The sequence below is a fragment of the Eumetopias jubatus genome, unplaced genomic scaffold (genome assembly GCF_037043125.1).
Source record: "Eumetopias jubatus isolate StellerSeaLion01/CBP00866 unplaced genomic scaffold, mEumJub1_p1.0 scaffold_14, whole genome shotgun sequence".
In the NCBI taxonomy this organism is placed as follows: domain Eukaryota; kingdom Metazoa; phylum Chordata; class Mammalia; order Carnivora; family Otariidae; genus Eumetopias; species Eumetopias jubatus.
This window is the reverse complement of record NW_028274820.1, coordinates 95,784,916-95,812,508: the sequence shown is the minus strand read 5'-3', so window position 1 is coordinate 95,812,508 and position 27,593 is coordinate 95,784,916. Positions and strand designations below refer to the sequence as shown.

Here is a 27,593-nt window from a genome sequence, read left to right as displayed (position 1 = left end):
CACACTCCCACTCAGAATTCTGTTTCCATCCACACTCCAGTGAAGTGACTAACAGTCCTAACTTCAGCCTGTTCACTGCACCGTATCTGAATCTGTTAGGTCAGGGTAGGATTTAATGGAGCCACAGTGGGAACAGAAGGGAGGGATTCTTCAGAAGTTAGCCAAAGACACCAAGAACCAAAAAGCAGCTAAGCCAAAGCCTCCAGTAAAATGTTACATTCAATTAAAAGAGAGAACTGAATCTTACATTCAATTAAAAGAGAGAAAAACCCCCACACCTAAAATAGAAGGCAGAATCAGGAAGTCAGCTTAAGGACCAAAGAACCAGAAGGTCAGAGCTAAGCAGAGAAGTCGTCCAAGTGACAGAAAGTAGGAGCAAGTGTTCAAGAGTGGGTGACAACGAATTCAAGAGTGGACATCTGGGTTAAGAAAGCAGGTGCCAATCAAGACAGCATGGATTTCCATAGTTACACTTCCCTGTGCTGGAAAGCAGCACAGATTTTTACTAATTACAAAAGTACCCATTTCAGAATCCCTATATTGTAGTGAATTATGAATGAATATTAAACAATTATTTTAAGTTTCAACAGATACCTTTCTGAAAGAGAATTTTATGTCAGAATTAGGAATTTTCCTTTTTTTATTATGTTCAATTAGCCAACGTATAGTACATCATTAGTCTTTGATGCAGCAGCTTCAAGAAGCAAGTATCAATTTGAAAACAAACAGTGCAGACCAAAAGACATTTATTCCTGTAACTTTAGAAATGAATACATAAATCCCAGAACAATCCCCAAATTAATTTCTGGTTACATATGACCAAATGCCAAGTAGTATGGTAATCCTTAATGCTATGTCAAAATATCACTCATTCCACAAAATAACAACAATAACAGCAATAATAGTTATTGTTTACTCCACCTGGGACTCTAAGCACTTTTCATCTGGTAACTCACTCGCTCCTTCCAGCAACCCTATCAACAACATACTATTACTATTCCCATTTTATAAATGAAGAAGGTGAAATAGAAGAGAAAAAACTTCCCCAGAGTCACCCAGTTCACAGGGGCTGGGTCTAGAACACAGGTATATATGCTTTCAGGGTCCAGATTCATAGCCACAACCCTCTACACCTGACAGCCTGTTAACGACAGAAAGCTGGATTCAGATTTGCCACGGGACCTAACTGTATACATTCATGAGTCTGAGAATTCTTCATGATCGTAAGTAATAACATTCTCACTGACTTCCTGACACTGTTCAGTGATAGGATATAAATCAATGCCTGTGTAACTGTATTAAAAGAAAATGTATTGAACTTATAAAAACTGCTTATATTATTCTTTTATAAGACTCTCAAGTTTTCAAAGCTCATATGCATCTTGGTTAGGTTAAAAAACTGCTTGGACTTTTGCCCAATCTAAAAAATAAAAAATTACTTGGCAATTTACTTCAGCCAAATGATAAAGGAATGCCAGGACTACTGAAGTAAAATGACCACCACCAGCCTGGACTGGAGCCTAATAGCCAAGGGTCTCGATTCTCATTCCCCTGCTTTTGTCCTCACACGGTGGATGTGTGGAAACTCATCTCCTGTGCGAACTGCTCCTGCTGCACAATTCACTGTCAGTCAGATACCAGCTTCATGGAGCGAGGGCTCTATAGAGTACGCTGGGACACGCTGCCTCCTGAATCCCTAGTACCCTGTGAAGTCAGGGTCACCGTCTGCATTTTAAGATGAGGGAAGAGAGGATCAGAGAGAAAATGAAAGTAACTCACCAAAGGCCAAAAGTCTTGGAAATGGACAGAACCAGAATTCAAACCCAAGTCTGTGGAACTGCAAAGCTTTTGCTCTTTCCCTCAGGCCCAATACACTGTTTTGTTTACATCAGCTCATCACTGTCCCTATAAACTTGAAGTTAAAGCTAGGAATCAGCTCATTACGTTGATAGGTATTAAAATACAACTCCACATCTATACAGTGAGTGTTCTTACTATATTGACATTTTCCAGCGACTGTTTCACTCTCTCCAAAACCACCATACAAAAAGAAGCCATGAGACGTGTCCCCAGTGGGCCAAGGCAATGCAGTCGTGTCTCTCTCCTCCTGATGTCACAGAACGGGTGCCATGGAAGGGTCAGGAAAAGCCCTTAGCCTTGAGCCAGACCGAAGGTACTCCAAGGCTCCCACCTGTGCCCTCAGTCACTCTATGGGGCAAAAGGTCCCTTGAATCCAGGCTTCCAATGGCCAGGCTCACACCACAGCATCTCCACAAACGTCTGCTTCAGCCTGTTGTTTCCCAGAATGAGAATGAATGAGTGGCTAGCAGTATAAAACATTGTAACTACTTCTCCGATTATATTAACCATCTCAGATTCTGGTATGAAATAACTGGATGATGTAATCAAAAAGGCCAGAAAGTAAAGCAGGAAGAGAAAGAAGAAAGATGATGATTTTGATGGCTCTCTGGTGGGCCTCAGTGCTTGGATCTCTGCAGCTGATGCCGCCTTGCTGCAGCTGCTGCACGTGTCTCCCCAGGGAAAGGATGAGCAGAAAGTAGGTGGCCAGAGACACAATTAGGGAAGGGAGGTTCCACAGAGTCCCAAGAACATGGATCACTTTGTATTCATTTCTTTTCTTTCTAAAGTGCTCGGTCACATTCCCTGTGCCTTCGATCCCACTGAGAACAGATCTTAAGTTCCTGGATCAGAGACATGGCACTGACACACGATAAGAACAGGGCACCCAAAATCATGTGTACGACCACCCTGGAAACTCTCCACTTGAGCCAGAGGAATGTAGGAGGGGAGAAACTGGCAATTTTCAGGCAGTAGAGGACACTGAGACAGGTGGCAAGCCAAATGCTCAGGTGGTTTGTAAATGTCCAGAAAATATCAGTAATTTGCATCACTATCCCTTCATCATGTATTTTGGAAGAGAACACCATTAAAACACCATCAACCAAGAGAATCCACAGCAGAACGATCCTGGAGAGAGCCAGGTTAGTGACGATGAAGTCAGACAAAGAGACTGTCTTGTTCTTGAACCAGCTGCTGCCATTGACCAATACTATGAAACCATTCCCCAGCATCCCCAGAATGAACTCAGTGGCAAACAGAACCAGGAACATCCATTTCTCCAGCCCTGACATGTCAGCTACCAGGTAGACCTGACTTTGTTCTTTCTGTTGATGGGCAATCTCCTTGCTGACTTGAAATTTCTCTCTGTGAATCTGTCACTTCTACCTGTTGCTTCACTGTACCTGTCTCTTGTCTCTGCCCAATTTAGTCTGTTGTAGAGCACAGTTTAGTGAACCCTCTCTGGATCTTTCCGATTAGTCTGTCCTCTTCACAGATGGCATGGACTGTCACATTCCACTTATGGTCTAAACTCAGTAGCTCTTTGCCAAAATGCAAATGGAGTAGTATTCAATGTCACCAAAGAAGGAAGAGATCTGACTCACAAAGAAGGTGAGGATTTGCACTCGATTCCGAAGGGAGGGGGGTTCCGAGCCACCCAGGACAGAAAGGTGCATGACCAGAAGAGTCATACAGAATCACTCTGAAGAGTAAGAAGTCTTCTTCCTGGGAGGAGAACTCAGGGACACACACAGAAAGGGGGAGATCAGAATTCCACCAGAAGGCACTATCAAAGTCACTCTGGAGGGAGGTTTAAGTGCATGAAACAGAGAAAGTTCAGTGCCACTGGTCCTGGGTTAGAATTAAAAGGTGTGCCTCTTAGAGTATGCCTTACATGAGGGGGCTCCAGGTTCTACCCTAGTGAGCCATATCATGAGAAATTCTTAACTATTGGGGAATTTAAATGATAACAATAATGAATTATAGCCTATAAGCTCTTGTAGATTTTCAGAGTGCATGACCACTGTATCAATACGTCAACAGTTGTTCAGGCTGATAGAAATCACACACAGACAATCTCTTCAACCAAAGAAGCCTTATTTATGTAAAACAGTGCCTTACAAATTTTGACCATGGCCAACAGTAATACTTTTTATATGGTTTTATACATATCACCTATATGTACATATTTTGCTGGGAACACAAAGGGTTCACAAAACAATTATTTCCCTTTTCTAGATGTGTGGCAGTCTGATATTTTCTATCCTGTTCTATTTCTTCCAATGCTGCTTGCATATTACAAACTTCATTTTACAACCTACGAATGAGTTGTGATAAGTACTGTTTGAAAATACTGATCTGAAGGATGGAGAGAGAAATCAATGCCATCAAGATACAAAGCAGAGAGTTTAGCAACACTTTCCAAATAATGGAGAGATATATTTTCAGGTCCCCTGAAAAGGACCTCACACAGTAGTGGATGAAAAATCTGCACAAACAATACATAGTCTCTGCTGGATACATGCCAAGGAGCCAGGTGAACCTCATCAGTCTTGGCATTATGTGGTATACAGTATGATTACAGAGCACTACCAAGAATACTCGGACATAAACACAGTCCTCCTTAATCACCCTCAGCTTTCTAGGGCTAACTTTACAACCTGGCCAAATGCTCCTGAACTCTGTGCTACAGAATTAGGATAAGGTAGTTCCCAACTGTCTCTGGCATTCCTTTAACAGGACTTTAGCCCAGGTGTAGGGCTGATCCCACAACCTACCACCGCCGCTGTTCAGTTTTTTTCTCACGGCCTCGGTTCTACAGATGCACATTTTTGTTCTTATGACACCTTTTACATCCCCTCATAAGAAGAAATACACTAATAAGATTCCTCTACCCAAGTATTAGAATTATCCAATGAGAAGAAACTTTAGAATATATAACATATGAGAATTCATTTCATGTACCACTTATGTCTGATCATACAGTTTTACAAATCCTATTATTTTTACCCCTTCCAAAATTAGAATGTTTACCTTTTTATAAGTCGTTATTGAGCAATTTAGGGTTAACTATAATTTTTCTTTCTCAGTTTTTGTTCTTTCCCAGGACAGTGTTTCCATGCATACCACATTAGCTGGTGACCAGAGTTCAATTTCAGAGTTTAAAAGACATCGTTGGAAGGAAAAGAAAAGATGTTGTTGGATATCCGCATTATCACTGCTATTACACTGATATGAATTATAAGCCCATAGTTATACCATTCCGCCTTCTTAATAAACACTACAACTATCGTACTATAACTAATATCATAGCATTAGTAATGGCTGCTTCCAAAATGTACATTCACCATTCTCCACTGAAATAGCCACATATATTCAAGTCCAAATTTACAAAATGTGCATCTTTAAACATGGTTTGTTAGGGATCGATGCCAGAGCCATGGTACTGGATCCTTGGATCTTTCATCCCAGGCTGCAGACATCTAGAAAGACTACGAAGAGATCACGCTCTTGCTCTCAACCATTCTTCTGAGTAAAAGAACAAAGGAAGTGTATCAGTCAGGGCATCCACAGGAAGCAACTGGCACAAACTGGGTAATTCCAGAAGGGTATTAAAGTGGAATTATTTACAAAAGTGTGGACAGAAGATGAGGAAACCATAAACAGCTAGCGCAGTGCCCCAGGGCTCGGAACAGTGGGGCACCACATTGCCATACCACTCCGAGAAACAGAGGGCTATGTGGAAGGGACCTCCTGACAGTCGCCGAGATTTTTCAGTTGGGAGACCCGAAAGAGAGTGCGCTGAGAGAATAAACCTCAAAACACAGGCCAGCAGACTAACAAGACACTGCACTATCATCTTCCTCCACTTCATTATTCTGGCATTTTCTCCACAGGGACTTGGGCATCACATTCCAGGTCTTGGCATCATTCCTGCTCTGATACTAGCATGATAACTGTGTTGAAAAGCATCAGCCGTACACTCAGACTGACAGCAAGACAAGTCACAAATAATATCCCTTTCTATCAACTGAGGTTCACTAATCTGCAGAATACAGAAGGAAATCAGCATAGCCGGGTATATACAGCAGAGAGATCAACCTACAGTGATAAGTGGCTGCAGGCTTCTGGGTCCCTTAAAATCCTCACCTGGAGAGTGCACAATGGCAAGTTGTAAGTCTGAGTAAGCAGGCATTTCATCAGAGTCCCGAAGGCCCACCCTCAAACCATATATGCACGTATACATTCTCTATGGCTAACTGGGATGTGTGCATCTTACCAACCTTGGTCTTACACTGCATACAACCCCACTACAGAACACCGTAGCTTATGGCCCTCTCCAAACAAATACAGGCCTCATTTATCACCTTCAGTTCCATCCCCCAAACTGATAAAACTGTTTTACAAAAACAGAACAAGAGTCTATTCTCCAGATGCTTTCAATACCAAGCTACCATGCTAACACACCGGCTTCAGGCCCTATCCTGTCATAATGTTACCCAAAACTGTTTATCCAGTCTTTTTCTACCAGACACTGGGGACAGGGACATTCCTCCAGGATTTCTCTACTCCTGCACACACCTTGCTGAGTGTGCTAAGTATCCAAGGCCCGGAAACTTATCTGGGGCCATTTCGTGACGCGAGCAACCAGAAAGGAGGAGGTAATGTGCCCCTCCAGGACAAGGAGCAGGCTTGTTTACTGCTTGCTATAAAAGCTGCATGTTCTCCAGGCTCAGTGTATCTCTCCATAATGAAATCCATCTCAGCCCTGTGCATTGCCCCTAGGAACTCTCGGGACAAAGGGAACTGATACAATCATGCTGGTGTTCATGCTGCCTGTTGTGCTGCCAATAATATGATCACCTTTCTCTGATCCAGAGGTTTCATGTTTTCTGCCAGCTTCCACGAAACAGTAACAGGCTAACTCACTAGCTTGTCAACAGGGTAAAATCAAATCCCAAATCCACCGCCAACCTCAATTTGATCACCACAGCTCTCAATAGCCTATTCTAGTTATTTTCTCCCTCAAACCCATAACCCCCGCCTATACTCTGCTCTATACTGTGGGGTTTGGGATTCTATAAACCATTTCCCAGACACCCTCTCCAGATGCTTTGCTGTTGGTAGCTGCCAATATGAAAACTGGCAGATGAGCAGGAAGGAGAAAGAAAAATCCTGCTTCTCACTCCAACAGGGTGTCACTTGGTGGCAATTCCTTTGACTAGGGAAAGACTGATGATTGCAGAGTCCAGGAACCTGGATAAAACCATCTATACCGTGTTTCCAGCCTGGCCAAGGTAAAGACTCTTTAGCACACCAGAAACCATTGAAATCACTTCCCTAGCAATGCAGCAACAGGTGCATACTCATAGGCTCCAGCCCAGGGATGTTATCAGTTTCTGTTCTCTAGGTATAACCCCTTCCTTTTTTGCTCTGGCAGTACCCTTCTTTCTCCCTTTTCCTCTTCCCACACTTTTGTAAACAATCCCTTCCATTAAATTCCCTCTATCTGAAATACCTAACCTGGATCCCACTTTCCTGACTGGACTCTGAACGATACACAGTCCACCTACTTTTGAAGTTTTAGTTGTTTCCTAATTTCAAAAAAGATATGACACATCTCTGTTTCGCATTCTCCTTGGGGTTCTGGGGTTATTTTCAAGAGGAAAAAGAAACTCATTTAACGTATAATGCCATTTTCATATTGCAACTCCTGCTAGTAAGTTTTTAATACATATTATTTTCATTATTTTAAATCATCCTTTGTTGGAAAGTCCAAAATGCACACCTTCATGCTGTACCACTCTTCTGAGCTCTATACTCCCATATCCACCTCCCTATCTAACTTCTTTACTTGGCTCTTTCACGGACATCCCAAATTTAACATGTCCAAAATAAAACTCTCAATTTATTCTCATTTTAAAAGAACTCTCTCTTACCCCCAATCTTCCCTATTTCAGCAAATGGCAACATCATCCATCCAGTTGCTCAAATCAAGCACCGCCTAAGAATTAACTTGATTCTCTCTTTCCTATAACCCCACATCAACTTATCAATGACTTCTCCATTTTAATCACAAAACATATCCTGAACTTTCCATTTTCACTGCCTTCATCCTGGTCCAAGTTACCATGATCTCTCATCTGAACTACTCAGTGGCCCCCTCACTCATTCTCTACTTCTAATCTTTTTTTTCTGTAACAGATTCTCCATATAGCCACAAGAATGATCTTAAAATGTACATTAGATCATATCACTCCAGTACTTAAAACACTTCAATGGCCTTGCAGTGCAACTACAAGACGTAAACTCCTTATACTATATACTAAGAATCTCTTCTGCATGTCCTCTTGCATGCACCAAGATTCAAGATAAATTTTATATCACATGATCTGAGTTAAGAACAGGCTTTATTGGAGTAAGAGAAAATTCACATCAACAACAGAAATAAAAGCATGGCTCCCCTTCATCCTCCTATAATTACACACACAGGGGGACCAGAGCACTGTTCAGTGAGTAGTGCATTTCTGTATGCCAATGGAAGTGCCTCACCCTCCCTAGTGCTCTCACTTGTGAAAGCAACTTCGTCAGTACTGAAACCATCTTAGGTGCCAGAAAATCTGAATTATTACAGGAGTTATCTGAGACCAGATGACCAATACCTGGGGACCTTGGAACCCACAGGATGTTATAGTTCACACGGGTATTAAGAGTCAACAGGTCTCTGGTAACTGAGCTTACGTAAGCACTTACTGGTGGGAGAAGTGAAAGAAACCCTCTTTTCCCAGCTAGTTTGTTCTCCAGACAACCTAGTTTGAACTGGGGTTATTTCCAGACAACTTTTCTCATTGTAATATAAATTTCCTACTAAAAGAATGATCAGGGGCACCTGGGTGGCTCAGTCAGTTAAGCGTCTGCCTTCGGCTCAAGTCATGATCCCAGGGTCCTGGGATCAAGCCCCACATCAGACTCCCTGCTCAGCCTGACATGCCAAGTAATTATTAATAATGCCCCTTTTCAGTGTTTTACTCACTAAACACTCAGGTCCTAGGCTCAGACCCTAGCACATAACAAAACCTCAATAAATACATACTGAATAAACAAATTTCTTTTTTTTAAAAAGATTTATTTGAGAGAGAGAATACGCACATGGTGGGGGGAAGGCAGAGGGAGAAAGAGAGAATCTCAAGCAGACTCCCCACTGAGTGTGGAGCCCAAGGCAAGGTGGGGCTCCATCTCACAACCCAGAGATCAAGACCTGAGCCAAAATCAAGAGACACTTAGTGGACTGAGCTACCCAGATGCCCCAAATAAACAAATTTTCTAAAGGAAGCTTGATTTTTGTTTTTAGCTCAAGTTTCAGATTCATTTTTTAACTGATACTTACTCAATATTATGTTTCTAAGAATTGTTTCTGGAATAGTTGTAATTTATTTACACCTCTGTATGCCACGGTGTGAACATTTACCCATTCTCTGTTGATGAACCTTTGGGTAGTTTCCTTTGGGTTGTTGGTTGTACTATTACATTATTGCTAAGAACACTCTTGGACCTGTTTCTTAGGCCATATGGGCAAGAGCTTCCTATTGGCTGTATCTTAAAGATGGAATAACTAGATGAAACTTCAACATCACTGGTTAATGCCAAGACGTTTTCTCAAAAGGTGGTGCCAATTTACACTCTCCCCAGCAGTGCATGTTTCCACTGGTATACAACATCCTCCTTCACACTTTGTTCTATCAAGTGTGTTGAAATTTGCTAGTGTGGAGGGCTTAAAATGAAATCTCATTGCAGTTTCTGGTTTGCATTTCCTTATTATTAATGAAGTCAACCACTTTTTCATAGATCAATGGATCATTTATATTTCACAGCGTCTATGTCTTTGCCCATTTTTCTAAGTTATTTCCTTTTTGCTTTGTAGGCCTTCATATATTCTAGATTGTATTTTTATTGCTTTGTAATCCTTTATATATTCTAGATTGTATTTGTTATACTATTGCAAATATCTTCTCTCCCAGTTTGTGACTTCTCATTTTGCTTTCTTTATGGTGACTTTCGATAAATAAAGGTTATTTTTAACAGTTAAATGTATCCCTCATTTCTATCTTGACATTTGTTTTAAAAAGAAACTTCCATGCCACCAGATCATACAGACACTGTCTTATATTTTCTTCCAAAATTTTTAACGTTTTGCCTTTCACAAGTCAGTCTTTAAATAACCAAAAACTGATCTTGGCATAAGTTGTAAGGTAGAGATCTGATTTCATTTTTTTTCTGTATGAATAACAAATCTCCCTAGCATACCTCATTGAAAAAATCTATACCCACTGATCTATGCCACTTTTATCGTTTATCATGTCCACCTACACATGGTCTGCTTCTGGGTTCTCTATTCTATACCATTGTTCTGTTTATTCCTGCATCCATAGTACAGTTCTGTTATCACTACAGCTTTAATAAAAAGTCTTGCCAACTGGCAAAGTCCCCCATCTCATTCTTGGTCTTTAGGAGTTGTCGTCTGATCTTAGACCTTTGCTTATCAATGCATTTTTAGAATCAACTTGTCCAGTTGCCCAAAAAAACTTCTGGGAATTTTTATTTGATCTGTAACATCAATTTGGGGAGATGGTCTACCAATACGTTGTCTTTTAATATATTTCAATAAGGCTTTATGTTCTCCATAGAGACCACACACTTGGAAGACTCCTTTCATTTTCTGACACTCTTGCATATGGCATCTTTGCTGTTGTTCGCAATTGACTTTTGTATACTGATCTTATTTCCAGCAACTTTTAATTATTCATCTACAGATTCTTTTCTGGTTTCTATGTAATCACAGCATGTGTAACTTTCTTCCTTTCCATCTTAATAATTTTTTCTTTCCTTCCCAACTATGCTTGCTAAAGCCTCAGTGCAAGTAAGTTGTCAAAGAGAAGTAGTGGTAAGACATCCTTTCCTGTTGAAGAGAAATGCTCTTCTAATTCCAAGTGTTTTGAGCCACATCTTTGACACGTACCCTTTGTTTTTATGTGCAAACCACAATGTCAAGATTAGCATGTCATCAGGGAACTCCCTTTCTTCAGTGTGTTTCCTACTTACTGCTCTAGTTTCAGCTTAGTTTAGAACTTATCACTCGGGGAAGTCCCTTTCTTCCTACAAGCCCAATGCTACAGATTGAACTGTGTCCACTCAAAATTCACATATAGAAACCCTAAATCCTCAATGTGACTATATTTTGAGATAGGACCTTTAGGATAATAAAGTGAAATGAGGTCATAAGGGTGGGGCCCTGACACAACAGGATTAGTGTCTTTATAATAGACACCAAGTGCTCGCCCACTCGCTGACAGCAAAAATAGAAGGTCATGTGAGCACACAGCGAGATGGTGGACGCTTACAAGCCAGGAACACAGCCCTCGCAAGAAACCAACCATGCTGGCACCCTGATCTTGGACTTCTAGCCTCCAGAATTGCAACAAAATGTCTGCTGTTTAAATCACCCAGTCTCTGGTATTTTGTTAAGCCCAAACTAAGATATCCAAGGATATGATAAAAACTATGTCATACTTAGCATCTGGTTATTTTGCAGTGGGACACCTCCTCACTCCAGATTATGTAGTCCGCTATACTGCCAGGAGAAGCATAAGGGTGGTACCTCTGTTCTTAACTTAAGCACTACTTTATTTAACAAGGGACTGTTAATTAAGGGTCCTCATTAGAGGCTTCAGGGAAAATTAAGTAATATTTATTTAATGAAAAATTATTATTTATATACTTCTATTTACTCTTTTTAAGGCTGATTGCTAAGGTTTTATGTACATTGTATGTCCCAGTCCCTCCCCAAATTTAGAATGACATAGGTTAAAAGTCTGAAGGACTGTGACAATAGAGGTAAGATTTTACTTCTGCTAGCAGTAGAAGGTCTTCAAAGAGAAAGAATTAGAGTTATAAATTCACTGTGTATATGGAGATAAATAATGTGTGAATTAGTAAGAATGAGGTTTAACTGCAAAGCACAAATAAGTGGCTTAAACAAGGTAGGTATTTATTTGTGTCTCCCAAAGAAATCCAGAGGTACACTGTCCAGGACTGGTATGGTGGTTCCACATGGTCATCGCAGATCCCAGCTTCTTCTGTCTTCCATCCTGAAGATCGTCTCATGGTCCAAGATGGCTGCTGGAGATTCAGCCATCATGTCCACATTTCAGACAAGAAAAAGCCAGGTGAGGGTCTGGAGAAGCACAAAGGATGAGCCTCCCAACAGAGTTAATCATTTAAGGAGCTTTCCTGGAAGCACCACCAAATGACTTCTGCTTACACCCCCTTAGCAACTGTTAACTGCAAAGGAGAATAGAAATGCAGTATTTCAGCTATGCACACTGTCACCCCTAATTAAATATGGACTCTGTAAATTAATGGGGTCAGTAGAAAGGATAATCGATATTGGGTAGTGAATTAATCATGTTTCCGTATTTTTTGATGCTTGACATCTTGGGGCCTGGCAGATCCTGGGAAGAACTAAACCCCTTCCCAACATTACCTAATTCCTAGAAATAGTAAACACTTGCCCATGAGCAGGTCTTTAATACACAAACTAACCAATCCCGATTCCATACCCGCCATTAGCCTCCTCTTATCAGGCTCCTGCAGTCCAGAACACTATTCCTCTGCCCAAAATCCCCAGGTACCTGACAACTAGAGACCACCCCTATTGCCCAAAGCCTGGTAAAAATTATTCTGTCCAACAAAAACCTCAATAAAAGCTCTGTTGAACATTTTCCCCTCATTCCTTCTGCCTTCTGGCCTACCCTGGTGCTCCTCCATGTGGTTCTAATGGCGGCATGAGAACTCCTCTTGAGAACTATAATAATAAACTCCCTTTCAAGACAGCTGTCTTCAGGTCTATCATCTTGCCACACCTGATTAACACAAATCCCTGCTACCTTGTAAAACAGGTAAGCAACTGGAAACTTTTCCCATAATATGGTTTTCCACAACAGAAAGCCAGAATCCTGACAACATTTGTTATGTTCTTTACAAAATGTGCTTCCAAAGTGTTTGGAAGAAGAAAAAAAAAAAAAAAGTCACTCTTGTCTTGACTTCTCTTCTGAGCTCCACTCATTATTATCAAATATAAGCTAGGAAATCTATGATTAAACTATGTTCAAAATTACTCCTGATCTTTCCTCTTCTCAAATCGGCTCCCACATTCATGTTGCTTAGTCTCAGAAACAAAATATCCACACAGCTGCCCAAGCAGCTTCAGAATTCTCTCGTAATGGCCTTTTCTCTTACCACCAGCACCTACTTGGTCCCCAGCGCATCCTGGGCAGGAGCTACGTGTTCTTCTTCTACTCTGTATCCCCTACCTGGAGCCCATAACGGGATCTGGCACATAACTGTTGCACAGTGAACAAATCGGGAAGACCACATTCCCTTGTGTCACCTACAATCCCCACTCTGCTAACCTTTCTAGGCTCCTTCAGCTGCTTCCTAACTGCCTGCAGGTTTCCCCCCTTCTAGCCCTTCACAGGTCTTTCCATTCTTTCTAAAGCACAGTTCTGATACATCCATTTTAAAACATGTGGCTCCCCACTGCCAAAGTCCTCTGTAAGCTTTCAAGGCCTTTTATGATCCAGCCCCAACCCCTTTTTTCATGTTTTATCTTTCACTGATCCATATACTTTCATGTTTCTGGACCTTCATTCATGCTGTTGCCCCCGCTGAAAACTAATCTAACTATTCTCATCTGTGCCCACAGGCCTTTATTTTTACCATTACTAGAGTGCTCCTCATACCGTAGCACACTTTGTACATGGGCTCCTGCTTCTGTCCTCCCCACCCAGCTCCCATCATCCTAGATTGTGAGCTCCCTCAAGGCAGGAATGCTGTTCTGTTTATCCCTATTTCTAGGCCTGCATACACGCATTGTACAAAGTAGGTGCCCAACTGACTTTTGAGTTTAAAAAGATGCCCAGATTAACCTTAAATAGCCATGGAAGATTAAAAGCAAAAGAAAAAAAAAAAGCAAACAAAAAAACACAATGCGGACTATGTTCTCAGTAACCCATGGACGCTAACAACAACAACAACAAAGGCCAAGTACAACAACCTAATCTAAAGTTAGTAAGCACCCTATGAGACTTGGGAAGATGGGCATGGGGACCAAAAGAGATATGCCTTGTTTAAAATAACTACAGGAGTAATAACAGCCAGTATGTATAAGCACTTGATTCAGTTAATATGTGCTAAGTAAATTATATGCATTATTTATTCCTCACAGCAGGCCTATAATGTAGGACTACTATTTTCCCTGTTTTATTCACAGAAAAACAAAACAACAAAAAAACCCAAGGTAGGGAAAGTTAAGAAACTGAGCAGAGGTCCCTCAGCTGGTAAGTGCAGCAGATCCAGGCTGTCTGACTACACAGCCTTAACTGAACTACCATGATAGGCCACCTTTCTTCCAAACAGCAGGTGCAGCAGGAGAGCTAAAAAATGTCACAGTGTACATCTGTGTGGATAAACAACATGCCAAGGCCCCAAAGTATGGCAGAGGGCAAATGGATTAAGAATAAAGAGACAAAAGGCAAAATGTCATTATTGTGGCTGCATGATTTGGACAGCCTAAAAAGCTACACACCATCCTAGCACAGACTGTGGGAACAGCACAGAAGCAAATACAGTAGTGAGAAAAGACTGCAGTGCCACTGACACCTGCCAAAAGTCTCATTCTCTGAGAAATGAGCCTGTCAAATTTCTGAGCAATCTTGCTGACAATTTCAACACTCACTAGGAAGGAAACAACTGGAGGAGACAATGGGAGGAACTGTGAACCTATTCTAACCAGTAAAGAAACACTGCTTGGTAACAAGGAAGCAAGAGGAATATGTAAAGATAACTTGGTAGAGAGATTAACTGCGACTTATTTTCCTGGAGGATCATCACACTGAGAATGAGAAATAATAAAGAGGTAGAGGTATTTCCCCCTCAATCCTAATTCTATCCCAACCGAAACCTACTATGTACTGCAACTCCCAGTGTGACTTCAATGCACCACGAATGGTCAGAAGTTAGCCATGGAGGGTTCTGGATAGCAGGGCCGATGGAAGTGCGAGGCAGTAGGAAGCAGAGAGTAGAAAGAAAGCAAAATGCGAACTTCACATACCTAAACTCCCACTCTAGGTGTGCCTCATAGGCTGCATGACTCTGACATGTTACTTAACCTCTCAGTTTCACGTTTCCTCACCTGTAAAATCAGGATAATACCACTTTCTTAGGGTAACAGTTAAATGAGACAACGATAAAAAGCACTGAGCTCAGGGCCTGGCACCTGGTAAGTACACAAGAAATGTCAGGCATTAATATGGTAATTATTATCCTGTAAGAGATTTCTCTATAACTCATTAACTTTTCTACAATCATTTGCTTGCTGTTACTTCCACCAAGCTTCACAGCATATAATGCAAACCCTGACAAAAAAATAAGTGATTCTGCCCTCATTTTCATGTCAGTGTTTCAGTGCAATCCAACTAAACGACATTTAGAAAGCCCTATAACATCACTGTGCTAGGCTAAGCTGGATGGGGACAAATGGGTAGTCTGAGTAAAAGACAACCCTGCCTTCAAAAATTAAATGAGGTCTCTTTTGGGAACACAGAGAAACTACCAGTAATTTTTTCTGAGTTGCAGAGGTTAGGCTGTAACCCAGTTGGCAATGACAAACAATCCCCAAAACAGCCACAAAAACACGTCTTTGGTGTTTTGGGATGTCTTTGGATTCACTGCCCAGTAATTTTTAAGAAATGAATGACTCCTTGAGAACTGTACTGGCAGCAAACAGATCTCATATGGGTTGGTCTTTAAGGTCAGTTATTCTGGGTTACATACATGTATAAAGAGAAAAACAAAAGAAAAAGAAGGAAAAAAAGGTGAATGAAGTATCTAAGCATATAATACTAAGATGCAGAAGATGGGGGGAAATACATGAGAGATTATCTTGTTCACCTCTAGTACAAGAAGCAGTACTAGCTGACGGTCAATCAGAAGTGCAAGCCTGGCTTGGAAATAATGGAAAGATTTTTTTTTTCCCAAAGTGAAAAGTTTTGTTTTTTCTTATTATAAAAATAATATATGTTCAATGCTCAAAAAAAAATCGAATATATAAAAGTGCAAAAAATAAGGAAAATCACACATAATCCCCCCAGCCAGAGATCATCACAACCTTTTGATGTTTCTCCTCCTAGACTTTTCTAAACCTATACTTTTTATCAATTACTTCTTTTTCAAAAATGGGGTAATACCACACATGCTGTTTGAAACTTTTTTTCCCATGCTTCTATCATACTCATCTTTCCACCTAACACAGAATCCCAAAATCAAAGTCAAAGGACAGTTTTCCACAGGTATATTCCCTGACACCATAACAACATGAAAAAGGGAATGCAAGACACAAAAAGTGGCCTAGGAGACCCCTAATGACTGTTCCCACTACCAAACTCCACACACGTACTCCAAGACCAGCTCGGGTGAGGTACATATTTTCTCAGCACAGGGCGATTCCCAGGCGGGAAGGGCAGAGTTTGGGCTCAGGCAGCCTGCCCAGTTGTGGACCTCAGGTCTGCAGCATCACGCACAGGCTGAGGCCTCTGCACTGAAGAGGTGACTCTGAGAGCTCTGCTGCCCGACCTCAGAGCCCTTCAAGTAAGCTCCAGCGGGAGTGTGCAGAAGCCGTTGGCCCGCACAGATCCTGCAGGGCCCACCTTTCTGCCCCTGCGCCCTGGACTCAGAGCTGCTTTGGGCTGGTCATTAAACTGTTTTGTTCACCATATTACCTTCCCAAAGCACACTATTTAAACAGGAATACTAATCTGCATCACTTCTCACAACCTTTAAGGAGTATATAAGTAGCTGTGCCAAGAAAGAGTGGCCCAAAGATCAATTTTATCTACATTATATTTTGCTTAAGGAATGTGGCACAAAGAAGGGAGGACTATGTCACCAGACAGTTTGAACGTATAACCTCAGGGAGCATAGCTAACGTACTGATTAATGGTCCCAGCAGCAGGAAAAAAAGATGGCCGATAGAAGGGACTGGCAATCACTCTTCTCCTATTCCTGGGCAGGAAGAGAGTAAAGCTAAGGAGCTCCATCTTTCCTTGAGCAAACTGTACTTTAAGTACAAAATGCTGCTCCAGTGTGGGGTCCGTGTGCAGCACGGGAACTGCGAACCCGAGACCGACCATCCAGCTCTCAGGCAGAGAGGACAAGACATGCGGTCTGGGGCACGCATCGACAGGCTGGGCCGGAGGCAGAGCTGGAGCCCAGGTGGCCTGGACAGAATGAGGGACTTCTATCATCGGATCCAGACACCAGGCTCAGCAGCAGCCAACTCTGAACAACTGCAGCCAACTAGCAGGCAGACCCGTGCAGGTCTGATGCAGACTTAAACAGTACAAGACGCACTAAAAACCTGAGTTTATTTTATGTAATATTTATTAGGAAATTACTAGAACTCTGTAATTTCCAGAATCTTATCATGAAAGTAACTGTGTACACAATGATCTCTGTGCATCAAGGGACCATGTGGAAAATTAAAGGATAATGTCATACCCGAGGTTCTAACCTAGGGAGGCAATGTCAAAGGTTGTTTAGGGGACTCCCCCAAGTTCTGGATGAGACAAAAAGGATAGCGAATTGGGCTTAGAAAGACAGAAAATAGTGGAGCCAGAGCTCTTGTGGCATCACCTGGAGATGAACTATTTCATCCCTCCTTATTATTTTAGGTTTTTACTGCTAATCAAATCTATTTCATAAATGCTGCTCGTGAAATTTGTCCAAAAACAAAAGAGGTGAAGAAGGTAGGTTAGTCTTGAAGCTATTTAGGTTAGATACCAACCACTGTTCAGCAACCCCTTCCAGTTTGGGCTAAAGCTTAATATCCATTGGGATCATTCATCTGTCACCATTTATTGAGTATCTATTCTGTGCCAAGCACTGGTTAAGGTGCAGGTAAACAGAGAAGATACAGTCCTTGCCATCTAGTTTATAGAGCAAACAGTAAGAAAATCATTATTCACAACCACGGGATAAATATGCCTGGCATACAGTGAAGCTCAACAAATACTCAGTGGCTGAATCAATACTATAAAAGTGTGCACAGAAAACAAGGGGGCATCCCAAAGGACACTTATCCCTTTGCCCTAACACAGACAAACCTGACAGTTCACTATTTTGTACACTTGTACACAGAAACCATCCTTAAAAGAATAAACAATTAGCTACAAAGGTCTATGAGACAAAAAGGGGAGGGGGAGTAAGAGTCAGGAGAAGTCTTATCACTCCTTTTATATAAAAGAATATTTTAATTCTCGTCCTTAGGAACTATAAAGACTATACATGATTTGGAAATGAGACTGTACCAAACAATGGCCAAAGGAGAATCATCCATGCTACGCCTTCTCTTTGGTCTGGTCACTCAGAAATATAATGTTATCTGTAAAGAAACCAAATCATAAATATTATTTTCAGAATTCTTTCTCATTTAATTGTTCCCCTATAATACGTACTTTAGTGCTGTTATCTAACAGGATTTTAGAAAAATTCCCAAAATGTGAAATAACTCCTGCTACATTCATGAGAGGCATAGAACAGGCAGCAAAGGAGCTAGAAGTTGGGCTTCAGCTACATGACAACTATTCAGACCTTGCTAGAAGAAGTGTGGTATTTCTTGTCTTCCCTGAAGACAATTATAACTGCTCAGCAGTAACTCCCTACAAAAGAACTAGTCACAAATTGCAATGCCTACAATGCTCAGAAAGATGCCATGAAACCAGGCAGCATGTCCTCACACAGAAGAGGGTCCAGGCATAACATTTCACACACTGGAGGTATGGAGAAAGGACGGGGTCCAACATATGGCCCTGTGAGCAAAGACAGACTGATGTCTTTAAGTAGGCTGTCACACTCACACAGAGGACATTCTATTTTTAAATTTTAAAACAGACTGACTTTTATATACTCATTCTTGGGAAAATTTTTACTAATCAATATTACAGAGAGAGCATTTTCACACAAGAACATTAGACACTGCACTTAAAATGTTGTCCCAGGTGGAGTTAGTTTAGGACAAGCAAAGGAAAAGAAGTAGTACTTCCTGTATAGCTTGAAAAAACTCCAGATTCTTGTAACTTTAGAATTATTCAAGAAGTGGTTATTACAATATTTACAACTACAGTCTTCTACAAACAGAATATTCTGATACAGAATGGTTATTGCAGAAGAGATTATTACAACTTGACCCCACAGTGTAAAAAGGCAAGAGTGCCATCCACTGGTGGTTACTTTTACGTTAAAGACATGGATCCCTAGGAGAAAAAAAACCACCAAGCAACCAAATTTAAATTCTATTTCTCAGCACTGGATGTTATACGCAACTGATGAATCATTGAACACTACATCAAAAACTAATGATGGGGCGCCTGGGTGGCTCAGTTGGTTAAGTGACTGCCTTCGGCTCAGGTCATGATCCTGGAGTCCCGGGATCGAGTCCCACATCGGGCTCCCTGCTCAGTGGGGAGTCTGCTTCTCCTTCTGACCCTCTTCCCTCTCGTGCTCTCTATCTCAAATAAATAAATAAAATCTTTAAAAAAAAAAAAAAACTAATGATGTACTATATGTTGGTTAATTGAAGAAAAAAAAGGAAGAAACTCTATTTCTTTCAATTCAAATGTCACTAAAGATCTATTCATTTTTACTACTGGCCATGAATCTATTAATTGCTCAATTAGCTCACCCATGCTGTGAGTACTAGTGACAAAAGAAAAGAAAGTGACAGATAATCTGAACTATTTCTATTTAGTGGTTGGCTTGGTTCAGAACAATTCATACAATCCAAAGTTTGCCCACACTTTTGGTTTATAGTGGAATAGGAAAGTGTTAAATGCTTTATAAATACATAATTGATAGAGATTTAGCAATGCTAAATTTTTATTAGAAAATTTGACTTTCCACTGATAAAATCATAGGTGTAGTTCTATGCGCTGCAGAGGTCTACAAAAAAATTTTTGAATAGGCAGATATCTCTGGAGACACGGCCTAAGGAAGAAGAGCTCGCAGAAATGAAATACTATCAAGACACCCAAGAATTATGAAATCAAAATGGTCAGATAGGATCTCATCTAAGGCCTGATAAGGAGGGTAGAAAGATAACTACGTTGGTTTTCAAGGTCAATATGCCTCAAAGAAACCAGTAAGAAAATATATTTTTTATTATTTATAACAAATTATAATTTATCAATATGGTACAGTGGTTGAGACATGGACTCTGGAGCAAGGTAAAAAAGAAAGGTAAAAGGAAAATCTGTCAATTACGAGACAAGTTCTCAAAGGTCTAGCCTCCAAAATTGTGAGAAAATAAATTTCTATTATTTAAAAGAAATTAAGAAAGACTTAAGATACATATAAACCAGGGCGCCTGGGTGGCTCAGTTGGTTAAGCGACTGCCTTCGGCTCAGGTCATGATCCTGGAGTCCCGGGATCAAGTCCCACATCGGACTCCCTGCTCAGTGGGGAGTCTGCTTCTCCCTCCGACCCTCCCCCCTCTCACGCTCTCTCTCTCTCTCTCTCATTCTCTCTCTCAAATAAATAAATAAAATCTTAAAAAAAAAAAAAGATACATATAAACCATGAAAGATAACCTATGGACTTGTATCTAGGAAGCAATGAAAGAAATTTAAACATTGTGATGTCTGGTAAAAAAAAATTAATAATTTCTTATTACTATGTATAATAATAGCACTATAGTTATGCTTTAAATAGGAATCCTTATCTTTCAGAAATACCTACTGAAAATATTTATGGATGAAATAATATTATGTCTGGAATTCACTAGAAAATAATCTAAGTGGAGGAAAAGTGGGCTGGAGAAATAGAAGAAATAATATTGGCCATCAGTTAGTAATTGTCGAAGCTAAATGACAGATTTTTTTTTCCACTTTTCAATGTTTGTGTATGTTTGACATTTTCGATAATTAAAAAATTAATTTTTAAAGATATCAAATTTTGGCATATCTCAGAAGTGCATAAACACTGAGACATTACTTTCTTTCGTTTCTATGCACTTACTTATCCAAAAGGTTTCTCAGTGTTCACATCCATAAAAACTAATAAAAGAATAGAATTGATGTTTAACAACAGGTTTTATTTTAACAATTTATTGAAGAGGTAAAAAATGGCCCTCTCTCTCATTAAAAGATGCATTTCCAATAAAATTTCAGTTTTCAAATTTATATATTAAAATTGCTTTGGTACTTTATGTTCTAAAAACAACACAATGATAACCCAATCAAGAAGAAATGTAATATTTATAGTCTTAATATCACAGAATTCTTAAAAATATTTTTAACTTTCTATTTATGTGTTTTTGTTATGAACATAATAGGATGAATAATAAAACATTCTGAACTATACAATATATATGAAGATACATTTCTTAGGAGAAAATGGAAAAACAAGCTCAGAGAAAAAGAAATAACATGAAATTTCCAAATGTTGAAGAGCGTGTTCATGTATTTTTTTTCAAGGATGATGGGTATCAAATTGCTATGGTATTTACATCCATTAATACAATTCAGAGTAACAATTTCATATTGAAAAATATTTTCATGACAACTTAAAAATGTCCAAAGGGCTACATTTGTTTCAAAATTCTTGTAGAATTTTCAAAAAAGTTTGAAAACTCTGCTCTGGGAGGTATCTCCTTGACCTTTAAGCTTTCATGTCCATGTTTCCTACGTTGTTTCACATTTTGTCTAAGGAAAGCAACAGGAACTTAAAATCATCATGTTAAGGACCAGGCAGGCTGTGAACAAACCTGCACAAATGCTACTCACAGTAGGGTAACTCTATCTCGGCACAGGCTTCTCCCTGTTTAGACCATGTCCTCAAAGACATTAAAGTTTTTCTCACTTCAAACAGTTAAGTACTGACACAGACGCTCTACTCAAAAGTTACTGAAATGAAACAGAGACAAGTTTTGAAGGATCAGGAAAAGTAGATACTCGTAGCAAAGCCACAAACCAGACTCACAATTCTCATGGTGAGCTGCCTGACAATCTCAGCATCAGTACTCAAAGCCCCTGTTCAAGTTACTTACAACACGCCTAGCCTTTAAAAAGGGGAAGGAGGCGGCGGAGGGGGGTGGGGAGGAATAGATATTATCACAAGCTTCTTACCAGCTATGATTGTTGTTGCTTGCCGCCTCACGTTATTCTTATCTGTGTATTCACCATAGTCTACTTTCCCTTCTACATAAATTCGGGACCTGATAAATGTAAAATTTACAGTTTTCAGTCTGGAGAGTCTCATCTGTTTTACAAGAGAGAGTCGGGTGAGAGGCAGTAACAAGTACACACTAAGGATGAAACACAGAATCATCGCCTAACTTCATTTTTGCTACCGCATCTCAAAGTTCAACATCAGGAGTATTAAGGGTACTGAAACAGAATGTCCACACAGACTTGACAAACCCAGGTAAAAAGGACAATATTCTCAGCCTTGAGCTGACAGCAGTCCTCATGAAAGTTTAAAAAAAAAAAAGGGACTTTAAGACCATGAAATGGAAGAGCAACGCAGCGTCATCCTTTCAATCTCTAGGACTGATTTCCAAAGTGTCATTTTCCCCCACCTCTGATTCTGGACTCCCTAACAGATTTGCTGATTTTCACGTATTGTTCAAATTCCTTCCCACAGTCAGGTTCATGAACTTATTCTCAAGGGACTTAAATTATTAAAATTCAAAATGGAGGTTTTCAGCTTAGTATTTCACTTAGAGTTAATTACTACAACCACTTCTGCACTGTTTAGAAGGCTGAACCACAAGACAACCATAGCTGATTTTAAAGGGTAGAAAATACATGCTGGCATCAATTTTTAGAGTCTACCATCACCAACACAGCATAATATAGAAAGTAGACAAAACTGGTAAAATGATTGTAGGCCAAAGGGAATACACACAAATTCATCAATCAGTGGGTGAAACTGCATACAGATATTTTTCTTGAAATTTCCTGTATTTATAGGTGTGTGTAAATGCACAAATTCATACATACATTTAGGACTTTGGAAGTACATATAAAAAAAGGCACGAAGTTATTAAAAAAAAACAAATTTTAGTTATTCCTGAAATTATTTTTGAGGAAATATACTTCATTTCTATAAAACAAGTACATTTCTAAATATATTAACTACGAATACAACTGTTGTTCAACACACCCTTTTGTCCTTCTATGGGTTTGGAAAAGACAATTTTTATTTAATCAATCCAAGCATCCCAAAAGGGAACTACTAAGCCAATATAAAATTATCAAACATAACATAACTGCTGTGAACACTGCCATACCTCACTGTGTCAGGCTTCAGACACTCCAGATCCTGTACTAAGGACTCTAAGTAGATGCCAAGAGGCGACATGGGAACTCCTAAAAGCACATGTTGCACTTGCTCACACGGCACTCAGTACACTCTGCCTTCTCTCTTGCCTCATCTGCTTCTATTTATGTACACCCCTTATTTGCCCTAAACTGTAAGTTCTTAGAAAGCTAAACCATGTTTTACACACCTCTGAATTAGTCACACGTGGCAACACGCCATGCATATAGTACTAAGCTCTGAATAAATATCTCCAGTTAACAGAATAATTAGGATAAAGGAGTTAGGCATTCCCTGAAAACACCTTTGACCAGTTTTTTAAACCATTCAATCTATAAGATCCTTCCTTCCTCAACTTACCCCTTTTTCACATACTGATACGCCACATCTCTGAGGCCTGGGCGGAATACTGATATTCTGTGCCATGTTGTCTTTTGACTGACATCACCTAAATCACAAGAATAGGAAACATGGTTATAAATGCCAGCACACAGAACAAATGCCAAAAGACAACATGCCTAGCAAAACCAATGTCACAATTTCTAAAAGAAAGGAACAGAATTAGAGAAGAAAGATTCTTTCTAAAAGTAGCTCATCTCTAATCAACTAACTGAGAATAAATATTGTCTCTTTACTGCTGATACAATGAAAACCCTAGTCTTTTATACTCACCCATCTGGTAGGCCTCACTCTCCCCAGACCGCCACATCTCATTTGTCGCTAGAGAAAATATCGTGACTGGGTTTTTCCCTTCCACCTGTCTCATGACGGGATCCTGACCCACTCGCCCAAGCAGCTGCACACGGTTCAGAGCTGAAACACGGTGTGGAAATAAAAGGAGATTCAGATAAAGGTCCAGAAGGGGAACAGCTACAAACAGTACTTCAGCCTCGATCTCCGCATTAAACAAAACCCAAGTTCTAAAAGATCCGAGCTTCGCTGGGGCAAACAAAGGGAGGCTGGGAGGGAAAAGAAGGGTTGGCAAGAAGGGAGAAAATACTCTTAGAGAAAGTATCCCACAAAACAAACATTAAGCTCTTTATAAAATGCCTTTTTTTGAAAAAACTATGATTAAAAGAACAAATCTGAGATCTGAAAATCTTTACGAATATGAGTGAGTATTTCTGTGAAAGAACAGCTTGCACAGACTTTCACTCCCTCAGCCAAACGGCACGTGACCTTGGAAGACTGAGATAACCAAGCAGGACTCAAGGAAACCCTCCGAGGCCCCGCAGCCTGAGGGGCGAGGCCAAGGGCGGAGATGCAAACATGAACCAAGAGCCTAAGGATTAACAGATTATAACCCAACTAGCGCACCTCTTCTAGAACGTGTTTAAAAATTTTTGTACGTTGCTATAAATAACATACTTTAAACTAGGAAATTAGCTGCTACTTACATCTTTCAAGAACCAAGCTGCTAGCTATTTCAGACTCACGTCTTACAAACTGGTGAAATACCTAAAGTGGAACAAATGAGTAAAATGGCTTTAATTCGGGAGGAAAGGCAAACGCAAACAGAAGACCTGCTTACACTGTCACCATCGCATCAGCAGCTCCTATAGCACATACCCCCAGAGGACAAGCAATGCACGTCACGTGTTCCCCCCTCACAACACCAGGAAGACCACGCAAACGCTTGAGGGCCTTGAGGGCCGACTATTCCAGAAGCCCAAGGGTACCAAGTCCTAGACGGCAAGCCCAGGGAAGTTGATTTAGAACCCCCTCCTGTTTCTTTTTCAAGGCAACCTTCCTGATTATGGTGCTTCCGTGGCCACACACAAAGGGTAAAGTCAAATATATGTTGGAAAAATTCATGCTTTAGATAGACCAAAGGAAAAAGTCTAGACAGACAAATGGGATTCTCTGATAAAGTACAAAAATAGGACTATTCAAGTCAGTCTGTCAGAGGAAGGTAGTAACTGACACAAAATAGCAGCAATGATGTAACAGCCATCACTACTGAATACCAGCTAACTACTTTACCTCTTACAAATTAGTCCCTGGAATAAATCGATCAACTATGTAAAATTATCCCTACTTTAGAGACCAAAAAAAAACAGTTTAGAGAGATTAAGTACCCTGCCCAAAATCCTACAAGAAATAACTGGCAAGTCGTGCCTAGAACCCAGGGCCATCTGACACCAAGGCTGCCACTTTTCCCACTGCCCTCTGCTGTCTCCTTGAAGACATTCTGTTCAAGGGCTCCTGCCATGAGAGGAGCGCACAGCCCTGGGCATGTCACTGGTTTCAGCGTTCAGAGAGCTACTCACTACCTCAGAGAAGCATGTGTCGAGTGGTAGCACTGTTACTACGAAAAGCAGATGTCCACCAACCAAATGAACACCCGTTCCTGGGCTAGTGCTGACTATGGAATCCTATCACTATGTTTTGGGACACAGAGTGGTTAAAAAACGAAGATGGAGTTACCACACAGTAAAGACTCAAACTAGTACTGGTATCATGCTTCTAGAAAGGTACTAACTAAAGTACTCAGAAGAGCCAGAGCTCGCAAGTCTCAGAATAAATAGGTCTCATTTGGGAAACACAAAAATTAAGACCCACTAGAAAAGCAGAAATAGGGAATGATTTTAACTAGGATAACTTTAAAAATTAAACTTCTCTTTTATATATCTTAACACTGTAGTATTAAGACAGCAGTAACTCTTCTATGTTCCAAATTTCAACACACATACACTAAGAAAGGCTAAAACCATGTATAGGTTAAAGTGGGGATCCAAGAATACAGGGTCAATTCTACAGCAGACGGGGGGAGATGAGAATAGGTTTCAGAGAGGAATTGAATCTTCATCAGTCTTAACAAGATGAGGAGTGAGAGAGGTGTTATGAAGAAGAATCTACAAACTTCGTGCCCAAACGTAAGTGAGGAAAATGGGTAGTCTAGGCTGGCTGAAGGCTGGCTAGTGTCTGGAGAAATAAGGAGTTAGACTGGTGGGAGTGAGAAGGAATTCAGGACATAGCACATTTGTGGTGACGTGGTGACTTCTGCTCACTCTTCAGCACAGGGAGATGGGGGATGGAAGGTTGACCACAGAGGAGGGAGTGGTCAAAATGGAACCACATGTCTCATAGAAAACTGCTGGAAATGATTCTCATAGTCTTTAGATCACTAAAGACATTAAATGCTAACTGATCTAAATGCAAGTAACGTGTTTTAAAAAATTATGACTCCCATAATACATGTAAGCTAGAAAATTTTTGTTTTGTTTTAGTGAACATCATTTACACAAGTAAAATCTGTCGTAAATCCTCCCTACCAAATGAGTACACATAAAAGTAGGTGGGCTCAAAGGTCTTTTACCTCTGCAGTCAAAGCCTAAAGAAATCTGATCACTAAGGCTGATAATAACACATCTCAACACTAATATGGAAAAGTGATTACCTGTAATACAGGTCTTCGAAACATGGCTTCTATTTGGTTTTCCTACAAACTAGTCTTTGGTCTTCCCCTGAAAAAGAAGAGAGAGAAATACTATATCTCAGGGCAAGAGCACAAATTCACTAACCCTAAATTCCTAACTGCATTCATAATTTTTAGGCGGTCCACCTGCGACCATAAACATCAACATCCCTGCACATTTTACGAGGACTCCCCCCTCAAAAAAAAAAAGAGAAAAAAGTTTATCTTTTTTATTCCCCTTGGCTTCTTCTAACACATACAAAAAATACTTTCTGATTTATACCCATTTGCATTCCAGTCTTCTCAAATTTCATTAAAATGCAAGCCCCCTTAGAGCTGGGATTTTCGTCTTGATTTATTCACTGCCACATCCAATACTCCTGAGTTAGTTCCTAACACATAGTGAGGATTCAAAGTATCACAATATCACCAAGGGGCTTAAATCTGAAACTTGCTGCTGCAAAAATTACTGCCTCCAATCCCGTTAGCAAAGACCACGGAGATCCCTGGACTCCCCGGCCTCACCGCCGGGATGGATGGGCGCCCTTTCTCAAAGGTGGCGCTCCGAACCAGCAACGTAAAGGGACTGGAAAGTGGCCGAAAACCCTGAAGTCCTCCGCACCGGTGAGATGAGAACGGCCAAGACAGACACAGAACAACCTCCCGAGCCACAGAGAGCCGCACGCACACCGAGCGAAGAACTCCCGGCTCCCTCCCGCCCGCCCAGGACGCTCTAGCGGCTTCAGCTTCTCGCTAGGCGAGCACTTCCGGATACAAAGAGGACGCAAGCCTCGCGAGAGGAATAAGAAAACGGAAAGTCCGCTGCGTGCGCAATAGAAATGATCCGGCCACCGCCGCGGGAAGCAAGCATCTTTTGATGCGGTGG

At 40.6% G+C, this 27,593-nt stretch overlaps 2 protein-coding genes across 8 annotated transcripts; both read right to left on the bottom strand.

Moving 5' to 3' along the window:
• Positions 1-2,208: 2,208 nt before the first annotated feature.
• Positions 2,209-3,152, bottom strand: TAS2R3 (taste 2 receptor member 3). Its single transcript, XM_028106191.2, is given in 3 exon segments — positions 2,209-2,449; positions 2,451-2,690; positions 2,692-3,152. Coding segments are annotated over 3 exon segments (942 nt in total).
• Positions 3,153-11,884: 8,732 nt separating this feature from the next.
• SSBP1 (single stranded DNA binding protein 1) lies at positions 11,885-27,424 on the bottom strand. Of its 7 annotated transcripts, none has more exons than XM_028106377.2 (8): positions 27,233-27,424; positions 26,690-26,756; positions 24,687-24,747; positions 23,962-24,102; positions 23,650-23,737; positions 22,095-22,183; positions 18,282-18,355; positions 11,885-12,198 (listed from the first exon to the last, which is right to left on the bottom strand). In XM_028106377.2, exons 2-7 carry the CDS (start codon positions 26,711-26,713, stop codon positions 18,312-18,314), a joined length of 447 nt encoding a protein of 148 aa, XP_027962178.1. In that variant the 5' UTR covers positions 26,714-26,756; positions 27,233-27,424; the 3' UTR covers positions 11,885-12,198; positions 18,282-18,311. The 7 variants fall into 7 exon arrangements, with proteins under 7 accessions (XP_027962178.1, XP_027962179.1, XP_027962181.1 ...); XM_028106378.2 differs by having other exon boundaries at positions 11,885-12,036; XM_028106380.2 differs by having other exon boundaries at positions 11,885-12,033.
• Positions 27,425-27,593: the final 169 nt, after the last annotated feature.